The 22,359-nt window shown below is 38.7% G+C and overlaps 1 protein-coding gene across 23 annotated transcripts in view; it reads left to right on the top strand.

The window, feature by feature from the left end:
- Positions 1-22,359, top strand: part of ANKHD1 (ankyrin repeat and KH domain containing 1) — a 122,409-nt gene that overhangs the window by 52,129 nt on the left and 47,921 nt on the right. For 17 of the 23 annotated variants that reach the window (XR_015705306.1, XR_015705307.1, XM_087760098.1 and 14 more), the window contains 10 exons: positions 1,893-2,126; positions 3,719-3,813; positions 7,191-7,428; positions 7,652-7,843; positions 9,304-9,413; positions 15,515-15,574; positions 19,430-19,517; positions 20,155-20,282; positions 20,450-20,593; positions 21,285-21,387. Coding sequence is in view for 21 of the 23 variants with exons in the window: in XM_087760098.1 (XP_087616224.1) it covers positions 1,893-2,126; positions 3,719-3,813; positions 7,191-7,428; positions 7,652-7,843; positions 9,304-9,413; positions 15,515-15,574; positions 19,430-19,517; positions 20,155-20,282; positions 20,450-20,593; positions 21,285-21,387 (1,392 nt within the window). In the remaining 2 variants the exon portion in view is untranslated. Of the gene's footprint in view, positions 1-434; positions 784-806; positions 1,195-1,892; positions 2,127-3,718; positions 3,814-7,190; positions 7,429-7,651; positions 7,844-9,303; positions 9,414-15,514; positions 15,575-19,429; positions 19,518-20,154; positions 20,283-20,449; positions 20,594-21,284; positions 21,388-22,359 lie in introns of those variants that run through there. The other 6 variants (XM_087760101.1, XM_087760094.1, XM_087760102.1 and 3 more) reach the window with 4 other exon arrangements.

Genomic DNA, 22,359 nt, shown 5'->3' with positions numbered 1-22,359 from the left:
TACCTAGCCATTATTAAAGATTGTTCTTAATATAAACTGTAATGGTGTGGTGGGTTGATGCTGGCTGGATGCCAGGTGCCCACCAAAGCCATTCTATCACTCCCCTCCTCAGCTGGACAGGGGAGAGAAAAACATAATGAAAGGCTTGTGGGTCAAGATAAGGGCAGGGAGAGATCATTCACCAATTACCGTCACAGGCAAAACAGACTTGAGCTGGGGAAATTAGTTTAATTTATTACCAATTGAATCAGAGTAAGGTAATGAGAAAATAAAAACTAAATCTTAAAACACCTTCCCCCCACCCCTCCCTTCTTCTCGGGCTTAACTTCACTCCTGATTTCTCTACCTCCTCCCCATCAGTGGCACAAGGGGACAGGGAATGGGGGTTGTGGTCAGTTCATTACACGTTGTTTCTGCTGCTCCTTCCTCCTCAGGGCGAGGACTCCTCACACTCTTCCTGTGCTCCAGTGTGGGGTCCCTCCCACGGGAGAGAGTCCTCCACAAACTTTGCCATTGTGAGTCCTTCCCACGGGCTGCTGTTCTTCACGAACTGCTCCAGTGTGGGTCCCTTCCATGGGGTGCAGTCCTTCAGGAACAGACTGCTCCAGCATGGGTCCCCTGCAGAGTCACAAGTCCTGCCAGCAAACCTGCTCCAGCCTGGGCTCCTCTCTCCACAGATCCACAGGTCCTGCCAGGAGCCTGCTCCAGTGTGGGCTTCCCACAGGGTCACAGCCTTCTTCAGGCATCCACCTGCTCCGATGTGGGATCCTCCACGGTCTGCAGGTGGATATCTGCTCCGGCTGCAATTCTGCAGTTGTCTGTGTCCCTCGCCCCCCCCAAATACGTTATCACAGAGGCACTACCACCATCGCTGATGGGCTTGGCCTTGGCCAGCAGTGGGTCCGTCTTGGAGCTGGCTGGCATTGGCCCTGTCGGACAGAGGGGAAACTTCTACCAGCTTCTCACAGAAAGTCACCCCTGTAGCCCCCCCTCTACCAAAACCTTGCCATGCAAACCCAAAACAAATGGAAAGCACTGTTCCTGTGAAAACCACTGTGGTGTTAGAGGACTAGAAAAATACATGAAGTTTAGTTTTTCTTATCTGTATAATCCAAAATTACCCAGCAAGAAGACCATGGGACACATCTGGTCAAGACCAGTTATTTCTGTCTATTGCTTTTTACCAAAGAGGAGGTACAATACTGTGAGCATTAAATGTTGTCTACATTGCTGATGCTTGACCACAGCTTAACTATCCTTGCTGAGAGTATTAACCTGCAGTTGGGTTCTGCTAATATTAAGACAGAATTTAAACTTTGTTCAAATTTTGAAAAAGTTGGGTGTCTGAACTATGAACTGTTCTTTTTATCTTGATGTTTAGCTGTATTAAGCAGAACTTACCTTGAAATTGACTGTAGCATTTAAAACATGAGCCATATGTGATTGTCACTTACAGTACCAGAGTTTTAAATTATAAATTTATTTTCATCCAGCCAGTAAAAGTTTTTCAAGGGATTACAGGATACAGTCTTAGGCAAAAAACCCCAACACACCCACCCACCCCCCAACTCTACAGTGATCATGAAAATTACTTATTGATCTCCTTGTGTATTTGATCTCTCTTTGTGTGCTGAAGTAGGAAACATAAGAATGAAAAAAAAAAAGTCCTGATTTGTAATATTGGCTCGTCATTAAAACTCTTTCACATTATAGTTGTGTTGGGATTTTATACCCAGCCTGAAATTATAGGCTGGAGTAACATTGCTGTGAGGTAAAAGGCTGCTGCTAGTGATGTACTTAGTTTTGTTCAGAGCTGTTAAAACTAATTTCCTTTCCTGTATTGGGAGTGGGTGATGGAAAGGGCTTTCATGTAAACTTCTTCTTCTCTGCAGGGAACACAGCTCTCACTTACGCTTGTGCTGGGGGCTTTGTTGACATAGTGAAGGTGCTATTGAAAGCTGGTGCTAATATAGAAGACCACAATGAGAATGGGCATACCCCCTTAATGGAAGCAGCCAGTGCAGGTCATGTTGAGGTTGCAAGAGTATTGCTGGAATATGGTGCAGGAATCAACACTCACTCCAACGAGTTCAAAGAAAGTGCACTTACACTTGCGTGCTATAAAGGTATTGTCTCTTGCCTTGTTTTGTGTTTTTGTTTAAATTTATTTGATAGGATTTATCTAACTAAAGCTTCTAGCCACACTTCGAATATTTTCTTTAGAGTTTTGGAATACTGGATTTTGGTTTTAAACTTGATGTCAGGAAATGCTCATCCATGGTGTAGTGGTATTAAGCCTCTATACTTGTGTCCAAATGTGGTGGATATGTGTTTGACATGGTGCAGATGAAAACTTGCGACTCGTTGCGTCCAAACTTGTGCTTTGACACACTACCAGTCTGCTCTGCCCTCACTACCACATTCTCTATTTCATTCAGATTCCTCTCACCAACTATCTGCAAGTTCTGAAAACATCTCTGTTAGTTGTTAGGAAAATGTGAAGTTAGAACAAATGTTCCTGTAATACCTGATGGGGTGAAAACGCGAGTATTATTACTGGGTACTTTTCCCTCAGTATAATTTTGGAGAATGTCTATGAATTGTTATGTATTATGAACTTTTATGGACTTTTGACTTGATTTCTTTTGCTATTTAAAGTTTCTATATAAAGTAACTTAGTGCAATGGTAATCCAATGTGCTTCTGAGTTTTTTTTTTTCCTTCCAAAATCCTCCATAAAATTTCCAACAATTGTTTTTCTCCTAATAGAAGCTTTAAGGATGCTGATTATTGTCATAGTAACCTCTATTGTCATAGAGCTTTTGCTTCTGTGGTTAGAATTGGAGGATACATACTATGTATAACCCATCTGAAAACTTGCGTCTGGATTTCTCATGGATTTCCTGCAGCATATAGTAGTTCCTTACAGAGAAATTTCAGCAGTAGTACTCCTGGATATGTTGGAGGGGCATTCTTGTTTCTTGTGACCTAAAACTTAATAGAGTGATGTAATGTAAGATCTTCTTTGACTAGAGATTTCCTTTGGCAAGATGGTTGAGCTACCTTGCTTTCCTATCAGTTCATGTAAAACTAAGTCTTGTCTTGGAGGAGGATGCTCACTGAGAGGATAAAATGGATAACTTGTAAGGGACAAATTCTAAAATGACAGAACCATAAAAAGAAGTATTGGTAAAGTTCAGTAGAAGCTTTTAAAATAGTCTCAGGTAACATAATATGACATAATGTGTGTATCTTAGTTCTCAGAAATATGTCTGTGAATGCTATGATTAAAAAGCTCAAAGTTAAGTTCAGATCTACATAGACCTGTCTCTAAAAGATAATCCCCCCCAGTTGTATGCTGCCTTGGCACACTTAAATGATAGGTCACTATACAGTTGAATAAGGAATAAGCACAGTCTTTTATAGCCTGAAGTCACAAGGAAAGGTTCCTGTTGTGTAAACTTGAATTAGAGAGGTCTGTCTTCATCTCATAGTTGAGCAGTATCTTTGGGAAAGATTGTCTGTCCTGTACAGCTAAAAGTCTGGCTGTCCGTTTTGCATTGGTATTTTTTAGAGTACTTTAAAAAAAGCAGGCTTGCAAATTATAACTTGTAAAAATTGCAATAGCAAACTATGAAAATCTAAATGATTCCATTGTCTGTACTATTAAAAATTTATGATATTAAATACTTACTTATTTTGATTTGTTTCTTTTGAAGGCCATTTAGATATGGTTCGGTTTTTGCTTGAAGCTGGAGCTGATCAAGAACATAAAACAGATGAGATGCACACGGCGCTAATGGAGGCCTGCATGGTAAATAACCTTTAATTTTACTGCTTCCTTTTCAATGAGAGAGGAATAAAAGAGATGATAAAATAAAGATAAGATAAAATAAAAACAAATAAATTTTTGGGGGTGTGATGTGTTGTTTTAAATTCTCCCTGTGAGAAGTGTAGGAGTAATGAATCTGCAGTGCAGTAAAGTAGTAGGTTGAGCCCAAGTCACTGTTTCTTGCAGTGTTAGAGTTAGTTTTCCATCTTTGTCTTTATAAATAAGGTCTCTCAGATCATCATGGTATGAGCCTTCCAGAAGTGCACTGAGCTGGATGACTAATTCATTACACTTGTCTTTTCACCACTGCGGGAAGTGTTTTGCATGTAGAGATGGTTTGCTCTCTTCTAGGTTTCTGTAAATGGTGCTGTGAGGTTTTTCTTTTGAAAATAAAACAGTAGGTCAAAAGTAGTTTAGTTCTTAGTTCTTGGGCAACTCATAGGATTTCAAAGCAGCCATTGAGTAAAAACTTCCCTTTCCAAGAGCTTCATCTTAATAAAGATTGTGCTATTGTGTCAAAGCATATCTGCAACCATTTTTGAGGTCACCTTAGGTGACCTTTTATCTATTCTTCAAGCTGGGAAACTTCTTTAAGAAAGAACAGGGACCTCCTTTTCATAGGAAGCATGGTGAACAGAGGAAAACTTAATTTGCGCCCAGTAGCCTATAATTCTTAGAAGATAGGCTGCAATGTTCCTTCAGTCTTCTGAGAGCTGGAGGATCAAGTGTTTTCAGTGCCATTGTGAGGTGATGATGCAAGTGACCAAGGTCAGATTATAACATCTCAAGCTGTGTTGAAGTCTTCCGATAGTGATATGGTAATAGTATCCTTGAATAGTCTTCCATGCATGGGAGTCTAGTGCCAATAAGGAATTCAGAAGGACGCAATTGCAGTGAGTGTATGTTGTCACCTAAAGGAGATTGCAGCATGACTGCAAATGACATGTTTTAATCAGCCCACTGTTCTGTTTAGGTTTAGTGTTGTGGTTTGGTGTTTGGTTTGGGTTTTTTTGGTGTTTTTTTTTTTGGTTTGGTTTGATTTTTGTTTTGTTGGGTTTTTTTTTCCCCTTTCATGGTGATACAGTCTGAGCCCTGGGTTGACTTGGAGACTATGAAGTGTTTCACTTGGGGAGGATAAAGTTGTGTGGGTTGCCTGCATGTTTTTAGCTCTTAGATGTTTCAGACTAGTTTGCATTACAGAGTGTGTATTGACCTTTAAAAGCAACACAGAAGAAATTGATCCTTTGAAGTTCCAACTCCAGGTTGAATGATGGAGTTTGTTCCTTGTTATCTTTTGACTGCACCCTTGCAGAAGTGAACCATTCCACCAAATTGTGACTTTTCCCAGTATTCACTGTTTTCCAAGTAATGAATGCTGCAAATACAGGAAGCTGAGATCTCTGGTCTCTGATCACCAATTATATTTTAAGTGCCTCTGAGTTTTAGTATGTTTTGATCAAGACAGAGTGCCACACCTAGGATAATGCCTTTAGTTAGATGAGGTGGTTGTTGGCTTTTAGCCAGCTTCTCTGAGAACAACAGCCTGTCTTTAATTTACAGACTTGATTGCTGTCAATCTCAGGTTACTTACTACCTGCTTTGTGATCAACTTAAGACAAGTGTTCACAGGAGTCGGGTGTTTGCTATCCCAGTTGCCCCCTTTTCTATATTTGTGTTAGCTGTTTGAGTTACTGGCTGACAAATCTGGCGAGATCAGAATGGGGAACTGGTAGTTTGCTTGAGGTTGCTGTTCTTAATACATAAGAAGTTCTTGAATTAGTGGAATTCTTAGCTTTATAACTTTATAAATCATCCCTGGGTATCAGTACCCTAGCCTGGACGGCTCTGGCTTGCACCTTGGGCAGAGAGGTCTTCTAATGTCTCCCCCCCCTGCCCTCCCCAGTATTGTCCAACTTTAGATTTCCTTCCAAGGACACAACATAAAAACATCTGCTATTTGCCACTGAAATCGGCCCTTTTTATGTCTTCCTCAGGAAGAATTATGCTTTAGTTCTCTAGCAAAATCTGTCAGCATGTGTTGAAGCTAGTTTAAAGAATTAATCCAGCTTAACTGTCAAATCCCAGGACACAGGGCTCTAAATAATCAAAGCTGGCTGACAGTTTACTCCTTCTGGAAGAACCCTGTATTTCTTTGGATGGCAAATGGAGTGACCAAGGTGATGCACCTAATACCTATGCACCTGCAGTATGCAAGGCAGCAAATGGTTTTCCTTCCACGGAGAGATACAAAGAGCATGCTTCAACTCAAGTCTGTTACTTGGAGTTCCCTTTCCATCCTTAAGTTATCCTGTTAATTGTGTATGCTGAAGAAAGGTCTAATATGAAACATCCTCTGATTAGACCCTCAGACCTTCTATATCTTGCTGAGCACTCTCTGCATGACTTGAACTGTCCCCTTTCATTAGGTGTAGTTTGTAATCTGTTTCAGTTTTCCAAGATCTTTCTCCTAATTGTTCCACAAGTTTGGGTCCCAGTTTCTTAAGTTATGTGGGAGGAAGAAACCATGTGAGTGTTTCTTCTTTCCTAATGCCAAAACTTCTTTACATTTTCCCCTTTTCAGAGGTATTGTGGCTCTCTACTAACCACACCTTAAGTGAAACATGGATTTTTGGTACTTGTTTTATTTCAAGTAACTTTGAGGAGTTTAGTAATAGTTTCTTGAGAAGCTGACAGCTGCATTTATATGCTTTGATTGGTAAGGGCTCAAACAGACTGCTCTGGCAATCCTAATTCTCTTCCCTCAATGGCAAAGATTGCTTTACCTCAAGGCACTTTTCAGTCTTCTTTAAGACTTATTCTAGTCTTCCCTCCTCCTGTTACCTACCTCATTGTAACCCACTTCAGCTTCTCTGCAGGTATCTTTCCCAGTATCTAGAAACTGCTAGTTGGAGCTTTTTTTGTCTGTAGAAGCCATGAATGAACTGCAAAGAAAAAGAAAATCTTTTTCTGATGCTTGTTTTGGGGTTTAGTCATGGAGTGGGTTTATTACTTTTTATACTTGTTTGCTATCTCTGTTACTTTTGTGTCCCAGGTATTTTGCTGGATATTTAAGAAAGTCTTATCCCATAACATTTTCCCTACTCCTTCAAGAAAGAAAAAAACCCCAACATATGTCTAGCTCTTTTTTCCTCATGCATTTAAACCTAACTTTAGATGTAGGTGGAAACCTAAATGTCAGTTTAATCCAAGTATTACCATAACTATGCCATAAATTGAACCATCATAATTAAAAAGACCCCGTCTAAGATCATTTTCAGACCTAATATGATAGTGGTTGCAACTACAGCATCAAGTGACTTCAACTGTTTCTGATTTTTGTGTTCATCTTTGTGTTGTAGGACGGACATGTGGAAGTGGCACGCTTGCTTTTAGACAGCGGTGCTCAAGTGAATATGCCTGCAGATTCATTTGAATCTCCACTCACTCTGGCTGCTTGTGGTGGACACGTGGAGTTAGCAGCTCTTCTGATCGAAAGGGGAGCTAACCTGGAGGAAGTTAATGATGAAGGTTATACTCCTCTAATGGAAGCTGCCCGGGAAGGCCACGAAGAGATGGTAGCCTTGCTACTGGCACAAGGTGAGATCACTGTCGTTTCTTGAGTGTTCATTATGAAGAATGCAGTGTTGACAGTTTGCCATTAGGTATTCTGTGCAAATTCCTCTGATAGAGCATGTCGCTGTCACTGCTCATTGCTGTAACTACAGAGCAAAGCTAAAACACCCAAACTGTGGAGGTGATGAGCATTCACCTTCCTACCCTGTGTCTGGTCAGTTAAAATAACAGCTATTCTGTTTCCTAGGGGCGAATATAAATGCACAGACAGAAGAAACACAGGAAACGGCTCTTACTCTGGCATGTTGTGGAGGGTTTTCTGAAGTAGCTGACTTCCTTATTAAGGCAGGAGCTGATATAGAACTTGGTTGCTCAACACCTTTGATGGAAGCTGCTCAAGAGGGTCATCTTGAATTGGTGAAATACTTGCTGGCAGCAGGTATGTGTACAGTGCAAATGATCTAGCCCACAGATACTATGGACTCAATGTTCTATATGATTTAGAAGATATCTGGGCTTGATGGTGGCAGTGTTGTAACAAGAAGCTATATTCTCAGATACCTTAGCAAGAAGGAAAAAACATGTTACACCTTAATATTGTTTGATACTGTTAACAGGAAAGTGCTTCATGGAGCACTGGATTCTGTTGCATATGTAAAAAAACATCAATGTTCATTAGGAACATTGTTTCCAGAAAACTGCATTTAGGACAAAATGTTCATGTAGATAATGCTCGTTTTTATATGCTACTCCTGCTTTGACTGAGCCCGATTATCTGCAGTTAGTCTCCCTGAATAACCAGTACTTTAGGAACTGTGCCCTGAGAAATAGTGTGCAAGACAGATTCTGGAATGTGCTGAATTTCTGTGATATATGAGTTTTACTACTACATTTTACAGTAGTAAAAATTAAATCATGCTGACGTTGGGGGGAAATGACACTTCAGTGTTCATCAGTCAGTTTAAAGTTGGTAGAGACTAAGGTGTAGTAATACTGCTTAAAATAATAAATAAAAAGGAGCTGCATTTTGGAAATCTTCCTTGTTATGGTAGGTGATTTATTTGTTTACTCTTTTCTAAGAATAAGCATGAAATTGTCTGGATTTGTAATTCTAGAAAGTAATACTCCCTGCTTATCGAAGGACAGTAACAACTGTGTCTTTTTGTGCAGTGATACCAGCATATGACACCCATCACCAGCTCACTTGGAACGCTGCTTGCACTTCACTTCTGATAATGTAGAAAGTTAATTGAGGAGCCTTGTTTTGGCATCAGGGAGTCTCTAAATATATCTTGCACCTTCAAAATAAGAAGATGGTTAATCACATTGGAATTTTTTCGAAGAAGAATACATTGCATAGCAGGAATCATGCATAGTTTTCATGTAGCTGGCATATATGAAGCTAGTCAAATTATTTAAACAAAATGGGTTTAAAGCAAATAATTTTAAACAGCAGGGAAGAAATGAAATGTGTAGAAGTATATGGTCTTGTAGTATTAATACTAATTCAATAACATGCATTTTGTCTGGTTTTCCTTGGCATGCAGCTCCCTGTCAAATGGATAGTCTAGACAACTGTCTGGATTCACTTTTATTTGTTGTAACAACTGAAATCTTCATTGCTGTACAGGGAACATAAGAATAAGTGAGCATATAGGTTTAAATGCTTACGTTGCCAGTCACTTCTTTCCCAAGCCTTGGCTTACCCCCTCTCCTCAGAGTATTTTTACGGAGAGAGCAATTTTTACTATGAGAGCAATGCCCTTGGGCTGTGAAAGCTGTTGGTCAGTAAGATATAGCTGTTGTCACAGATAAAGTGCCTTGATTTTTTTGTTTATCTGATAGGAAATACTTGATAAGGAGATGTCCAATAAGAAAAAACTAATGTTGTGTTTCTAGGGGCTAATGTTCATGCCACCACAGCGACAGGAGATACAGCTTTGACCTATGCCTGTGAAAATGGACATACTGATGTTGCAGATGTGTTGCTTCAAGCTGGCGCTGATTTGGTAAGACTTCTGCTGCATCTTGTGGGGAAAGTACTTTGGTTTCAAACTATGCCAAAGCTTATATGCTTATAGAGCAGGAAAGTGATTTTAGCAATTGAGATTCATATATGGGCTTGAAAAGAGGCATGAAAGAAACTTTTAAAAAAGCCTGCATATTCTGTTTGGTCTAAAAAATAAAAATTCTGACTGGGTAATCTTTCATCTGTTAAGTGAAAAGTTTTAGCTATAGCTTACAGTTGTGACAGTTGATTATCTTCATTTCAGTATAAGCCATATGTTTGTTTAGCAGGATATATTTCTGCGTTGCTTTTATTCATTATGCTACTTTATTATTCCCAAACTCTTATGGATTAGAGTTCACCTGCTCCACTGCTCTGAATTTAAAATGTTTTAGTATTAGGAGCTGCTGCTTCTCTCTATTTTAATGTTAGTTTATGAACACTGAGTCTCTTACCTTTTTAAGACTACAACACAAAAAAACCCCAAACTAAGCAATGTCTTTTAAATGACCAGCATAATATGATCTCTTTTCTTTGTTCCAGAGCTCTTTTCTTTCTTGTAACTCTTGGGTTTAGCGTATTGCTTTCACAGTGTTTATTTTCGGTAATGCATTTAATCATAAATAAGTTGTTTACATAATTGTCTTGACTTTTTTCTTATTATGTAATGGGAGACCTAAAACTGCCTCTTCGTCAGCTACAGGGATATAACGTTTGTTTGGCTTTTAAGCAGTAAAAAGCAATTGATACATTAGTCTTCTAAAGGAGTTGAGGAGCCTTATGTCTAATAAGGCATAAGCAGGGAAGATGGTTCTTTTGGTTGCCTTTTTGGTTTTTCTCCCACTATTCTCCTTTCTTTTTCCACACTCTTTGCTTCTGTGTTGTGGGGGGTTTTTTTGTTTGTTTGGGGAGGGGGTTGGGGTTTTGGTTGGATATTTTAGGGGTTTTTTGTTCCTTTTAAATAATAAGAATGCCATAAACGTTTATCATTGAACCTGATAAATCAGTATCCTAATGAAGGTACTTAAATTTCAGTCTTAAATGAAATATTTTATTTTTTTAAGTTTATATTTACAAATATATATAAATTAATACTGTAATTGCGAATTAATAATACTTCCACTCTTCTTTGTGAATATGCTTTTTTTCAGGCTTTATTAATTCTTCTGCAGTTCTTCATTTGTTCCTACCAGGGAGGAAGGTCATGTTAATAGGGGGATGTGTGTTTGTGGGTTTTTTTGGTACACCTGCTGCACTTTGCTCAATTCAGTGTTGGGTACCGAGATTCAGCTACTTTAGTAGAGGCAGGATAGGTGTTTTGGGGTTTTATTGGGTATTTAAAAAATATATTTTTACGTACTTGGTTATAAAAAGGTATAATCCATAAAGTATCTCATACTGAGGAGCAAAGCCTGACACAAAAAAATATAAATTGCTATGCATAAACTTTTAAAAACATGCAAGGTTTGCTGCTTAAATATCACTTCAAATTATTAGAGTTGTCATTTTTATTTTTTTTTCCTCTCATCACTAAAGTGAGCAGTGCTTGTGGCCTTTAGCATCTAGTTCTGATCAGTATTGCTGAGAAAAATCTCATGCCTTTCTAAAGTAAAATTTTATTTTACTGCATTTTCTTATGCTGCCAATCAAAATGGGGAGCTGTCAAGAAAAATATGGGAAGGAAGCAGAGGAAAATTGCATATGAAAGGGAGACCTGCCATATAAATCTACCAGTTTTGAATTCTGATTGTAAATAAATGGGAAAATGCCTGCAAAACTGCAGCAATGCTTACAGCAGGTGCCTCGGGTTTGGAGCAGTTTCCTTTCAAACCTCTGTGTTGCTTTGCTTTATTAGAAGTTGTAAGCTGTTTTGAATAAATTTGATATCTTTGTAATTGTTCTGAGGAAAGTTTTTGAAGTGTGTTGCCTTACTGCTGGAGTATGAAAAAGCTTCTTTGGCAGTACCGTGGGAGATTATTCTTCTAGATTTCAATTTTCATTAGTAATTTAAATCAGGTTAGATGATTTCACCAAGTTGTCCCAGGAAGTCTGTCGTGGAGTAGGGAATTGAATGCAGATCTGGACTTAGACCTCTGGTCAGTCTACCTTCATTTGTCTAGTTAATTTTGCTCTCCTGGTGTTCAGACACAGCAAATGAAAGTACATCTCCAGTTGCTTTTCTTTCTTCCCTTTTTTATCCTGCAACTTCAGTCTTTCCTGGGATTGCTTTCACTGATGTTTCATTGTTTTCCAGAAACTGTCTTTATACCTGAGGTTTATATCACAGTCACTGAGGAGCTGGACATAAAACATCTTACTCTGTTGTGGAGCAGTCCTTTTTGAGGAAAATACTGGTTATGTCTTAAACAGTAAAATCAAACAGGCTGAGGGCTGTTCTGTGATTGCAAGGACAAATGGCACCCACTGGACCCATCCATGCTGTGCAGCACTGGGCCTGGCAGGTCGTTGAGCCTGGGGCTGTGCCCCTGTGTCTGTAAGAACGTCAGTGGCTACATTGCAGCCCACTAGAGTGGCGTTTTCATAACGCAATACTGGGAGCATACGTTGGACACCCTTGGGTTGTGGGATGAGGTCTTGAAGAGGTTCTTGAGGGTGTGAGGCCTCTGAGATAAGTGGAGACTAACTTGATGTCACATTTTCCACGCTGCCTGTTGGGAACAGTCCCTGATGACCTCCCCCCCTATGGTTCTTGATAGGGCCAACACTGTGCCAGGGAGGCTGCAAAGGAATAAGCAGTGTGAATGACCAGTGACCCCATGCCTAAGCTTGTCTCTTGGTCCTGTTTTATTTACCTGTAGAGATGTAGCCACTACTGGATTTTGCTGTTGTTACTTTATTGTTTTAAGAGCCACCTGCATATTCAGGAAGGCAAGGAGCATAGATTTTGACAATTTTTCTTCTCTCTGATTCTAGGTTGAGGAAAGAAAGTAATCTTTCTTCCCCGAATGCTCTTGAGTTAAAGGAACAATAAACACTGGCTGTCAAGATCTGTTGTGATCAGTTCTTCCATTTCTTCCCAATTCAGAGCCTTTATTCCATGATTTGTAAAGCATATAATCTGCTTTAAGATCTCAAATCTTTCTTGGCTTCTCAGGTCTCTCTTCAATTGCCAGGAGGTCAGGACTGAGTGGTATTTGAGGTGCATACTTTGAGACTGCAGGTATGAAGATGTGCCTCTTTCAGGCTGAGTTAGCCAAATTGGCAGAGGGCAGGAGATGTTTCTGTCAGGGGGTTTTCTGTATTGTGCTCATTGAAAACTGATGTCTTCCAACTTTGCTGAAGTTACCCAACTCACTCTACTGAACTGATGCCTGTGTGTTGTTCATGTCCAGTTGAGGCTTTCTCAATCTCAAAATAGAACCTTGAACTAAAGTTTGAGCATGTTTTACGATGAGGGTGGTGAGACACTGCAACACGTTGCCCAGTGGAGTTGTGGAGTCACCATCCTTGGAACCAAGTTCAAGCTCAGAATGGACAGGGCTTTGAGCAACCTGACCTAGTGGAAGATGTCCCTGCCTGTGGCAGAGGGGTTGGACTAGATGGTCTTTGAAGGTCCTGTCCGACCCAAACCATTCTATGATCATTATATAAGTGATTCTAGTCCCTGTAGAGTTTTGTCTGAACGGGGAGCAATTACTACCACCACGTCTCAGCACAAAAAGGCTGTTTTCTTGTGGAAAGTAGAAAACTTGGTGACTCTTGCTTTTCAGGGACTGATCCTCTGGCCTAGATATCAAATATGTAATTCAGTCCAAGAACCAGTGAAGATCTTGAGAGCTCTGTTAGATTCATTAAGGAATGTGGCTTTATAAAGAACCAGGAGAACTAAAAGAAAACGATGGCTAAGATGAACTTTCTTTTGTTTGTGGTTAATGTTTTCCTTAAAACTCTGCAGTGACAAGTTATGCTAGAAATGAACAGTCTCAGAGCACACGCTCATTTGTTCCTGTCTGCTGGAGAGGTGATCAATTGTGTATGGTATTTTGATTAATTTGTATCTCCTTGTGACTAATTGTTTATGAAGTCTGGCTTGTTACCAATTATTCTGATGCTTTTCTGATGCCCGTCTTTAAGGGATCTGTCTTTTCCATGTCCTTACAGGCACAAAGCTGGCGTGTCAAAATCTGTAACAAAACTAGCTTGGCAGGCCTACACCTTTCCTTGTTAATGTATGCATTTTTAAATCAACTTGCTTTTGCCAAGTATGAATGACTTAATATGAGGCACATCTGAAGACTTCAGCCTGTGATCCCATCTGTGCCTTAGTTGCATTCTAGTTCCTTTATTGCCTGCAGGGCTAAAGACTTTCAGGGTCTTAGTCTGAGCTTCTGCCACTGGACCAAATGAATATTTTACTTGTTTACAAACTTCTTTATGGGGACAAAACACCTACTTTAGATTTTGTGATTAATAGGAGTAAAATTTTGGAGATTAGAACTCTGAAATACAATTTGCTAAAAGCATTTTTCTAAGAGATGGTATGGTTTAATAGCTTCAGGAAAAAATAACTAGCACTTCAGTAATAGTTATTTACCTGCGTGGCAAGGATTTATCTAATCTCAAAGGTGAGAGGAGACTTGTTTTTCCTGTAAGAGTTCTTTTTTTTTCTTCTTTGTGTCTTTACTAGCAGTTACTTTCATCTCAAAGTTTGTATAAGGTAAGACATACGTGGTGCATGTATGTTTCCACAGGAACTAGGTTAAGGACTGTAAAGCTCACAAAGAGTATTGGTGATATTTAATGAAAGGTAATATCCTGCTTTTAAGCTGTACACCTTTCTATAAACTAACAGTGCCTGTTTGGATGCCTGTTCCCTCTTAATGTAGAATCAGACCTGGATGGAATGCTGCGCACTGGAGATTCCCGTCTCCTTTTTGAAAGTGAGACTGCTCTTGACAAGGTGGTTGCATCTTTGCGTGTTTCAGTGTAGCTGAAAACAAGAGAGATTGTTCTTTTTTGGACAGCAAGAAGATCCTAGCTTTTCTCAGCTGGGAAGTACAGAAAAGAGTTTTAAATTGGGATATTCTAATCTGGGCTGCCTTGCAGCTGTACATGAGGCTCTGCTGCACGAGACAGTTCATCTAGTGATGGAGTTTACCTTTCTGCTACAAGATAGATGGGTGCTTTTATGCTGAAATTGAGAGATGGAAGAGAACCCCTGAGGGCAACTTCGTCCTTGAATTCTTCCCATTTTACACTGTCAGTCTCTTCCCAAAGCTCTTTATACTTGTTAAAATTCCACGCGTGGCTTTCCATAGAAGACTAAAACTGGCTACCTAGCATCCACATAACTCCAGCTGCAAAAAACAAACCAAACCAAACCCAAAATATACAGGCATACCAAACTACCTCTTGATTCTTCCCCTATGACAAAATATTTTGAGACAGATGTTTTTGTAATTGCAGGGATCATTGCTTTGCTTTCAGCTGATAACAGCCCTCACACTAATGTGGCTCCTTAATTAGAAACTCACTTTCCTTTATGTGTATGACACACTGCATGTTTGATGTAGTGTGCATAAGGCAGCAGTTAAACATCTACAAATGTAGCCAATACTTTATGGATTTGAATGAAACCATGCTGGAGATAGCTATGTTGTCGTTACAGTGAGGGATCTGAGAAGCTATCATGTTTTTCCATACTGTTTCCTGAACCATCAGGGGAAGGTCAGGGATTTCAGGTCTTTTTAGACTTGGCCATCAGTCTTCTATGAATAAAGCAAAAAGTTGTAGGACATGTGAAGCTAATTTTTGTAGTTAACACCTTTTGGATGTTGTGGTTTAGTCTCTGGATGGTGCAAAGTACAATGAAATGCTCTCTTTTGCCAGTAGTGAAGAAAAAGTCATCTTGTATTTAACAAGATGCTGTGTATGACCTTTGTGCTCTCTTCATGAATCTGAATGGCTGGCGAGAGCTGCATTGCTTGGTCTTACCTTTGTGCTTGCTTGCCTAATTGCAGCAAAACAGAGTTTTCAGCTGGTGGATCTGATCTACTTAAGTATACATTCCAGGTCTTCATGACCAAAACCAACATTTATTTGTAGAACAAGAGCCGTGAGTTCTTCTTTTTCCTTCCGCAGGACAAGCAGGAGGACTTAAAGAAGACTATTTTGGAGGGCATAGAGCCGGGCAAGCATCAGGTGAGGTTGGCCTTTGATGCTTGTAAGCTGCAGACTCAGGATACATGCTAACAGCAAGCATGGCTTTAAGGCATCTAAATTTCTTCAAAAATACAGAGACTCGCTGTGTAGACTAGATGTGTCATCTTTGTCCTGCATTTTCCCTTCTGTTGGGTTTTCTAAAACCCTGTTTTTAGAAGACAGTATCTCAACTTTCACAAATGCAGCAAGTTATCTCATTGAGTCAATTAGCACAAGTAGCTATGTTAAATGTGTTAGTACATACCTAGCTTCCTGTAAGGCCTTCCCTTTTCAGATATTTAATTTAAACTAGAAGCCTAGTTGAGTTTTTAGCTGCCTCTGAAATACTGGTTTGCTACATATCTCGGGAAGGTTATCTAGGACAATTAGATTGGTGACTACTAGAATACTGTATCTCTTGATAGGAGTTTAATCTTGAAAATTAGCAAAGTGGCATAGTGTTAAGAACTGTATTGTTTGGCCATTGTCTTGCATCAAAAACTTTGTCTAAATCATTCTGCTTAGAGTAACGTTTAGATTTCTATTAAATATTCACTGTTGTCATGCATGAGAGAGGCTTGTTAAAGAATTGAAGGGAGCAGTTGGACCTTTACTTTGAAAATGCAGATTTTGTTCTAGAACTTTTAAATAACATACGACTTTTGAAACAAACTAAAAAAAAATATCCTAGTGAATAATATTTGTCAACCATGAATACTTGTGAACCAAGGAGAACAAGGGGGGTGGGGGGAAGCCCTTATGTAGCTGATCTTGGAATTGCCTAAAACAGAGAACTTGGAATAAAGAATAAAAAAAAAAAAAAAAAATCAGTGATTGTCGTAAGATGCTTCTGATGACACTGCTTTTGCTCTGCTCTCTGAAGTATTGATTTGTCTAGAAAGGAAATAATTATTACTGACTGGATTCTCATCTCCTTTTTGAGTTCCAGTGGAAAAGGTGCAGATAATGTAAACTCTTACCTGATTTGGGTAATACTCTTGCTTTCCCCTTCTTTCCTATCTGGTACCCAAACCTACAGAAAATTCTTCTCGGGTGTTTTTTCTATTCAAGCAGAATTAGCAGGAGAGCACATCACTCAAGTGTTCACAGAATGTCTTTTCTAGTCAAAGCTGGCATAGGTGTTCTCCCTTATACTTCTTTCTGATCATACTACCTGCAATATTTCTCAGGATTGGAGCAGTGAAGAGAGACAGAATACTGTGGTGAGTCCTACAGTACAGATAGCCGGGGAAATTGACTTTGGAGATGAGTACTCTTTGCTAGTTTTCATTCTTACAAAACAAGTATTTGCATGTACTTCATATTAATACAAGGAAGAAGCGCATTGGAAAGCTGATGGGGGATGCTTTTGGACAGCTTTCGTGTTCTCTGTTCTGATTTTGATTATCTACTGCAGCTAAACAAAAAATATTTGAAATTTATGGCCATTCTAGGTAAAAGAAAGGATGCAAGTAGACAAAGGCATTGTACTGGCTCAGCTTCTTATTTTGCCTTGTTCTAGATGTTTTCCCTTAAAGCTTGAGTTGATGCTATCTGCTAGCCTTTATTGGGGCCAAATAGAGTGCTGAAGCCATTGAATTAATTTCATCTTAAAATAAAATATGCATTTCTATCTTCCGATGTGAAAAATACCATCAAAATGCAATAACTTTTGAAGATCTACAGCAGGTGGGCACACAAATGGTTTAGTTTGGCTAGACTGATGCAGTCCAATACTGCAGTATGGTACTGCAAGTATTTGAAGTGTATAATAGTTGAGGATCAAGTTCTGCCTGCTTGATGAAGTGACAGTTGGTTAAACTGGGCAGAATAACTGCATTGCATTTAAATGAGGAAGCCTCCTGACATCCATGTTTAAGAATTCAACAGTGAAGTCTGTTAGGAAAAGAGAATGTTGCAAATAATGATATCTTACTGCTAGTTATCTGAAATGCTACATTTGAATGCAATATAGGATGGCTTTTCACTGTCTTGAATATAGCTAAGATGACCTAAAATAATTTTTGCTTCTTGCCATCTTTGCTGTTGCATCAATGGGGATTTAGAAATGTGTATTAAATTGTTTGGGCAGTAATGTTCTTGTCCTGCTCAGCAGTCCTGTTCAATAGTTCTTTGCATCCATAGCTGCTTTGTGAGTGATTTGCTGGCGGTACCAGGGGTTTACTGTGCAATAAGGCAAAAAGCAGCATCTGGCTTTTTATCATCTATTGGCAGTGGCTAAGGAAGGAAAAACTATGCCAAATACCAGAGTAAGCATCAGAGCTCAAGAGCATGGTAATAATTCTTGCACATCATAGGGCCACATACTAACATGATTAGCTTTACATGTCCTGCAAATATTTCTGACATGCAGACAATCCAAAAGCATGCATATATTTATCGACAGCTAAGCAGTCGTTTGCCCTGGAAGTGGAATCTACGTATTTTTTAAAAAAAAAAAAAAAGTTACTTCCTACCTGCCTCTGTGCACTTATGCATTATACTACCAAGTAAGCAAAGAAATCGGAGCACTAATGTGGAGTTTAAATGTGTGTTAAAGTGGTGTACAATAATACAAAGTTCTTACAAAGGTCACAGGAGCAGAGCGTTTCCACTCTTTCCAAAGCACATAGGAGAAGGGGTAGTGTAACCCCCATTACAGCAAAGGATTGGTTTCTATTTTCTGCACGGGGTCAGTCTCTAATAGAAGATCCAGTCAAGAGGTTTCTTCCTTGAGTGTATGAACAGAAAGCTAACTTAAGGTGCAGCTTGCAACCAAAGCAAGCCATATGTCAAAGGACATATGCAGAGTTTTCAGGAATACTGAAACTATGGGAAGGAGTTGATTTGTTCTGTCGAATCTATTCTTGTCCTTTTATATTTGTAAATAGCTGTAGCATCCACTTTTATATTTGTAAATAGCAGTTTCATGTTAACTTTCACTGTCAGATATATATGCAATTCCAGAAGTAAATAGTGAATTTAGAGCTTGGCTTCCCAGATATTTAATTAGAAAAACCCACGGTCCTAGTACATTATTGATCAGACTGAATATTCAGAGCACAAATACAAACGCTCCCAGGAAGATGATGTTCTTTCCCCTTGTTGCTGCGAGAGGGTTGATTAGTCAGCATTCTTTGTGGTATTGATCATGTCTACATCGCAGGTAAATTTTCTAGTTCTGTAACTTCTCTAATACAGTTGTATAAAGCCACATCTTTCCAGTATTCAGAAATTTTTAAATTAGAAAACTGTTCTTGTTGCTCGTTTCCTTTTTTGTTGGTTTGTCTTCTTTGTGCTTTATTCTTCAGTCCTCTTATTCAGAGGCTATTTGTGACCTGCAGTGATTTGTCTCATTTTTATTGCTGATCCTCTTCAGTGGGTTTTAAAAACGTTGTCTGCAATTCAGGCATTATTGCAATTTTAATGTCTGGCATGCAGCATGTGAAAGCTCTCAGAACTGTTGCACCTCAGTTCATAGTTATTTGTATACTTCCTGTTGCTGGATGATATTTGTGTTAAATAGTTGTCCCTTTTTGAGGAGGAAACAAGATGTTACCATTCTCAAGTATGTTATGCATTTGAACACTAAAATAAAAAGCAGTATGTAAGTAGGGAAACATCTTTGTATGATAACAGTATGGATGTGGTCTTAATGCTTTTTGACAGTATGATTCAGTATTTAAGGTAACATGAAAATTGATTCCAGCCAGCTTATATTGATTACAGTCAGCTTATAAGATAGATCTTCTACTGAGACAGGCAGTTCTGGTCCCATCACGAGATGGTTCAAAAGCTGAAGCAATGGTATAATTTTTGCCCATTTATACATCTGTTATTTCTTCTTTACAATAGGAGCATGAATCTGAAGGTGGGAGAACCCCACTAATGAAGGCTGCGCGAGCTGGTCATTTATGCACTGTGCAATTCCTTATTAGCAAAGGTAAAATGCCGGTTTAAATAACTAATTTAAAAACTTTAAATGCCACTTTATAATTCTGCATGTTTGTGATTCTTCTCCAAAATTAATCTGGTTATGTGTATATGAGCATTTGTCAAACTGTTAAGGGTTTTTTGAATTTCATTTAGTTCATGATACAATGAATCACAAAATATTTTGTTAGTCACTTTTCCTACTCTGTTGTGTAGATAAATAAATAGATTTGAAATATATCAAATACTTTCAGTTTCTTTAAAAAGCACTTCCTTCTTCAGGAAAAATACATCCTCAAGTACTGTCTGAAACAGGGAAAATTACACCATGTGGTGGAATTCCACTGATAAGTGCTTAGAATGAAAATTTAGAAGTTGTGCTTTGTACACCGTACGTGTTCCCTCTCTCTTGCCACTTAGGAGGCCCGCTGTTACTGTTGTTACTGTCTTGTCTTTACAAGATGAGGAGGATGATGTGTAGAAGCCATCAGTTATTCAAAATCCCTTGCTTTTACCCTAGAAGTCTGTATGAATTAGGAAGATTAGAAGAGAAAAGTTTATCTCTGTTCCAGAAAATACTGTACTTGTTGATACTTTCTTTTAAAAAGAATTTCCGCGTGTTTTATTCTGAGATCTTCTCTTTATAGGTGCCAATGTTAACAGGGCTACAGCTAATAATGACCACACAGTGGTGTCACTGGCATGCGCGGGAGGCCACCTGGCAGTTGTTGAGCTCCTTCTGGCTCACGGTGCAGATCCTACTCATCGACTCAAGGTATTCACTTAAAACTATGTATTTATCATAGGTACTGAAAGAACCAACGTAGTTGCTTTAATTGATTAGTAAATGTGCAATTTTAAATGGTCTAATTCATATCTTACATGCTACACCAAGTAGCAAAATTCATCTTCTGGCCTTTTATTTCCAAAATCTCACTTCAGGATGGCTCAACAATGCTCATTGAAGCCGCCAAAGGAGGACATACAAATGTTGTTTCTTACTTGCTGGATTACCCAAACAATGTTTTGTCGGTTCCTGCAGCAGACTTGTCTCAGCTCACACCTCCATCTCAGGATCAGTCTCAGGTAAGGCATAAGGAATTTTTTTTAACATCACCATGAATGTTGCAAAAAAGCACTTCCTTAGTTAACTTCTGAAGTTAGTTTAGATGTGAACATGTAAAGTGGAAAGAATTAAAAAAATTTTTAAAAGTCCACGCATTTAAAAATGGTAGAGTGAGAAAGTTGATAGGTATTGTCTGCAGTGTCCTGAAGAGTGCATGAGCTTTGTTCACTTTTATGCTCTTTAGAAGGGGTAGTCCCAAACCTAGTATCTCAAAAGAATACTATTTTCTCGGTTTCATTTGCTCAGTATGTTGTTTCAACAGTTCTAAACCCTTGTGACAGCACCCCTCAAATGTTGTTGCTGATTTTGGTTGTTATAGGAAAGAAAATATATTATGTAAATTTAGAATTCTGCACACTGGAGAGGTAGCTTTCCAGTGGAGATAGTTGATTAAAAGCCTAAGGATGTTAACAGTTTTCCAGCCTACACAGCCTGGAATTTTGAGAAGAGTAACATAGTTAACTTTGACATATTATCCACAATAAAATAGCATGGGACAGGTTATACCAAGAGGTAGCATAGCATACACAGTTTGGGAAGAGTGGAATGGAGGTCTGCTGTAGAAATGTATCTTTGTATTAACACTTCAAGATCTGGTCCATTCAAAAGGTTTTTTTTTATCTGAGTGTGTGTCTGTGGCTTTGTTTTAAGGTTCCACGTGTACCAGTGCATACACTTGCTATGGTCGTACCTCCCCAGGAACCTGACAGAACCCCTCAAGAGAACTCGCCACCTCTCTTGGGAGTGGTGAAAGGTTAGTATGTAGCCACTCAGAGAATATGTGCAATTTGGAAACTGATAGGCTGGGGACAATTTTATTGGAGCTTATGCATAGTATAGTCCACTCCATCAATTCTTGAACACCTCTAATGAAGTATAACTTAAAAGTATTTTATGTAGTGCATAGTTTTTGCTTATTTTCTTGTATTCTACAGTATAGTAACACTGGTTATTCTAATTTTATTATGCTTATTCTAATTTATTAGAATTATGCTTATTCTGTTTTTTTGGAAGAAAATGGTAACTGCCATAGTGCAGACCGATTAAAAAAATTAATAAACTCTAGGTGTGGTTTTAACTTTTGAATATTGTACATTGGTCGTCTAGAATAGTTGCAACTATTATCCATGAACTTGATACATCAACTTTTTTCTGTTCCTACAGTAGCAATGCAAACATGTTGGCACTGTAAAATGCCAATGCAGATCTACTTACAGCAGAATTTTTCTTGTATTAGTACTCTTGTAAGTAATAACAACATCAGGGTTTTTGCTTTGAACATGGTTGAACTGACTGGTTAAAACTATTTGCAGTCATTAAATGGCAAATTTAGCAGTTTGTTTCAGCTATGGATTCCGTAACAAATTCTTCATGTCTGCTAAGTCAGCTTGGAAAGAGAAGCAGATTCTCAAGTGGAAAGTTACAATCTGCAGCTCTTAATGATTTACAGTTTTGGACGGGGATATTAAATATTATAGTATCCAAAGCTCTATTAGCTAGCTTTACTTAATTCATTTATTCTGGAAGTGCTCAGTGCTTCCTAAAACAAACAAATAAAAAAAAAAAACGCGAGGGGCACAAATGAATAGAGAAAAAAATTGTGTACCTAATGGTGTTTTAAGTGTGCAGCCATGACTCTCCCCATGCATATATGCCATGTGTGTGACTTCTTAAATGCAGTTATTATATCTTTTTCCTAGGATGTGCAAGACTTGATATTTTGGAT

This window comes from Nipponia nippon, unplaced genomic scaffold (assembly GCF_047370975.1).
Source record: "Nipponia nippon isolate SJK-2023a ecotype South Korea unplaced genomic scaffold, ASM4737097v1 scaffold_21, whole genome shotgun sequence".
NCBI classification, from domain to species: domain Eukaryota; kingdom Metazoa; phylum Chordata; class Aves; order Pelecaniformes; family Threskiornithidae; genus Nipponia; species Nipponia nippon.
This window is presented reverse-complemented; position numbering and strand designations above follow the sequence as displayed.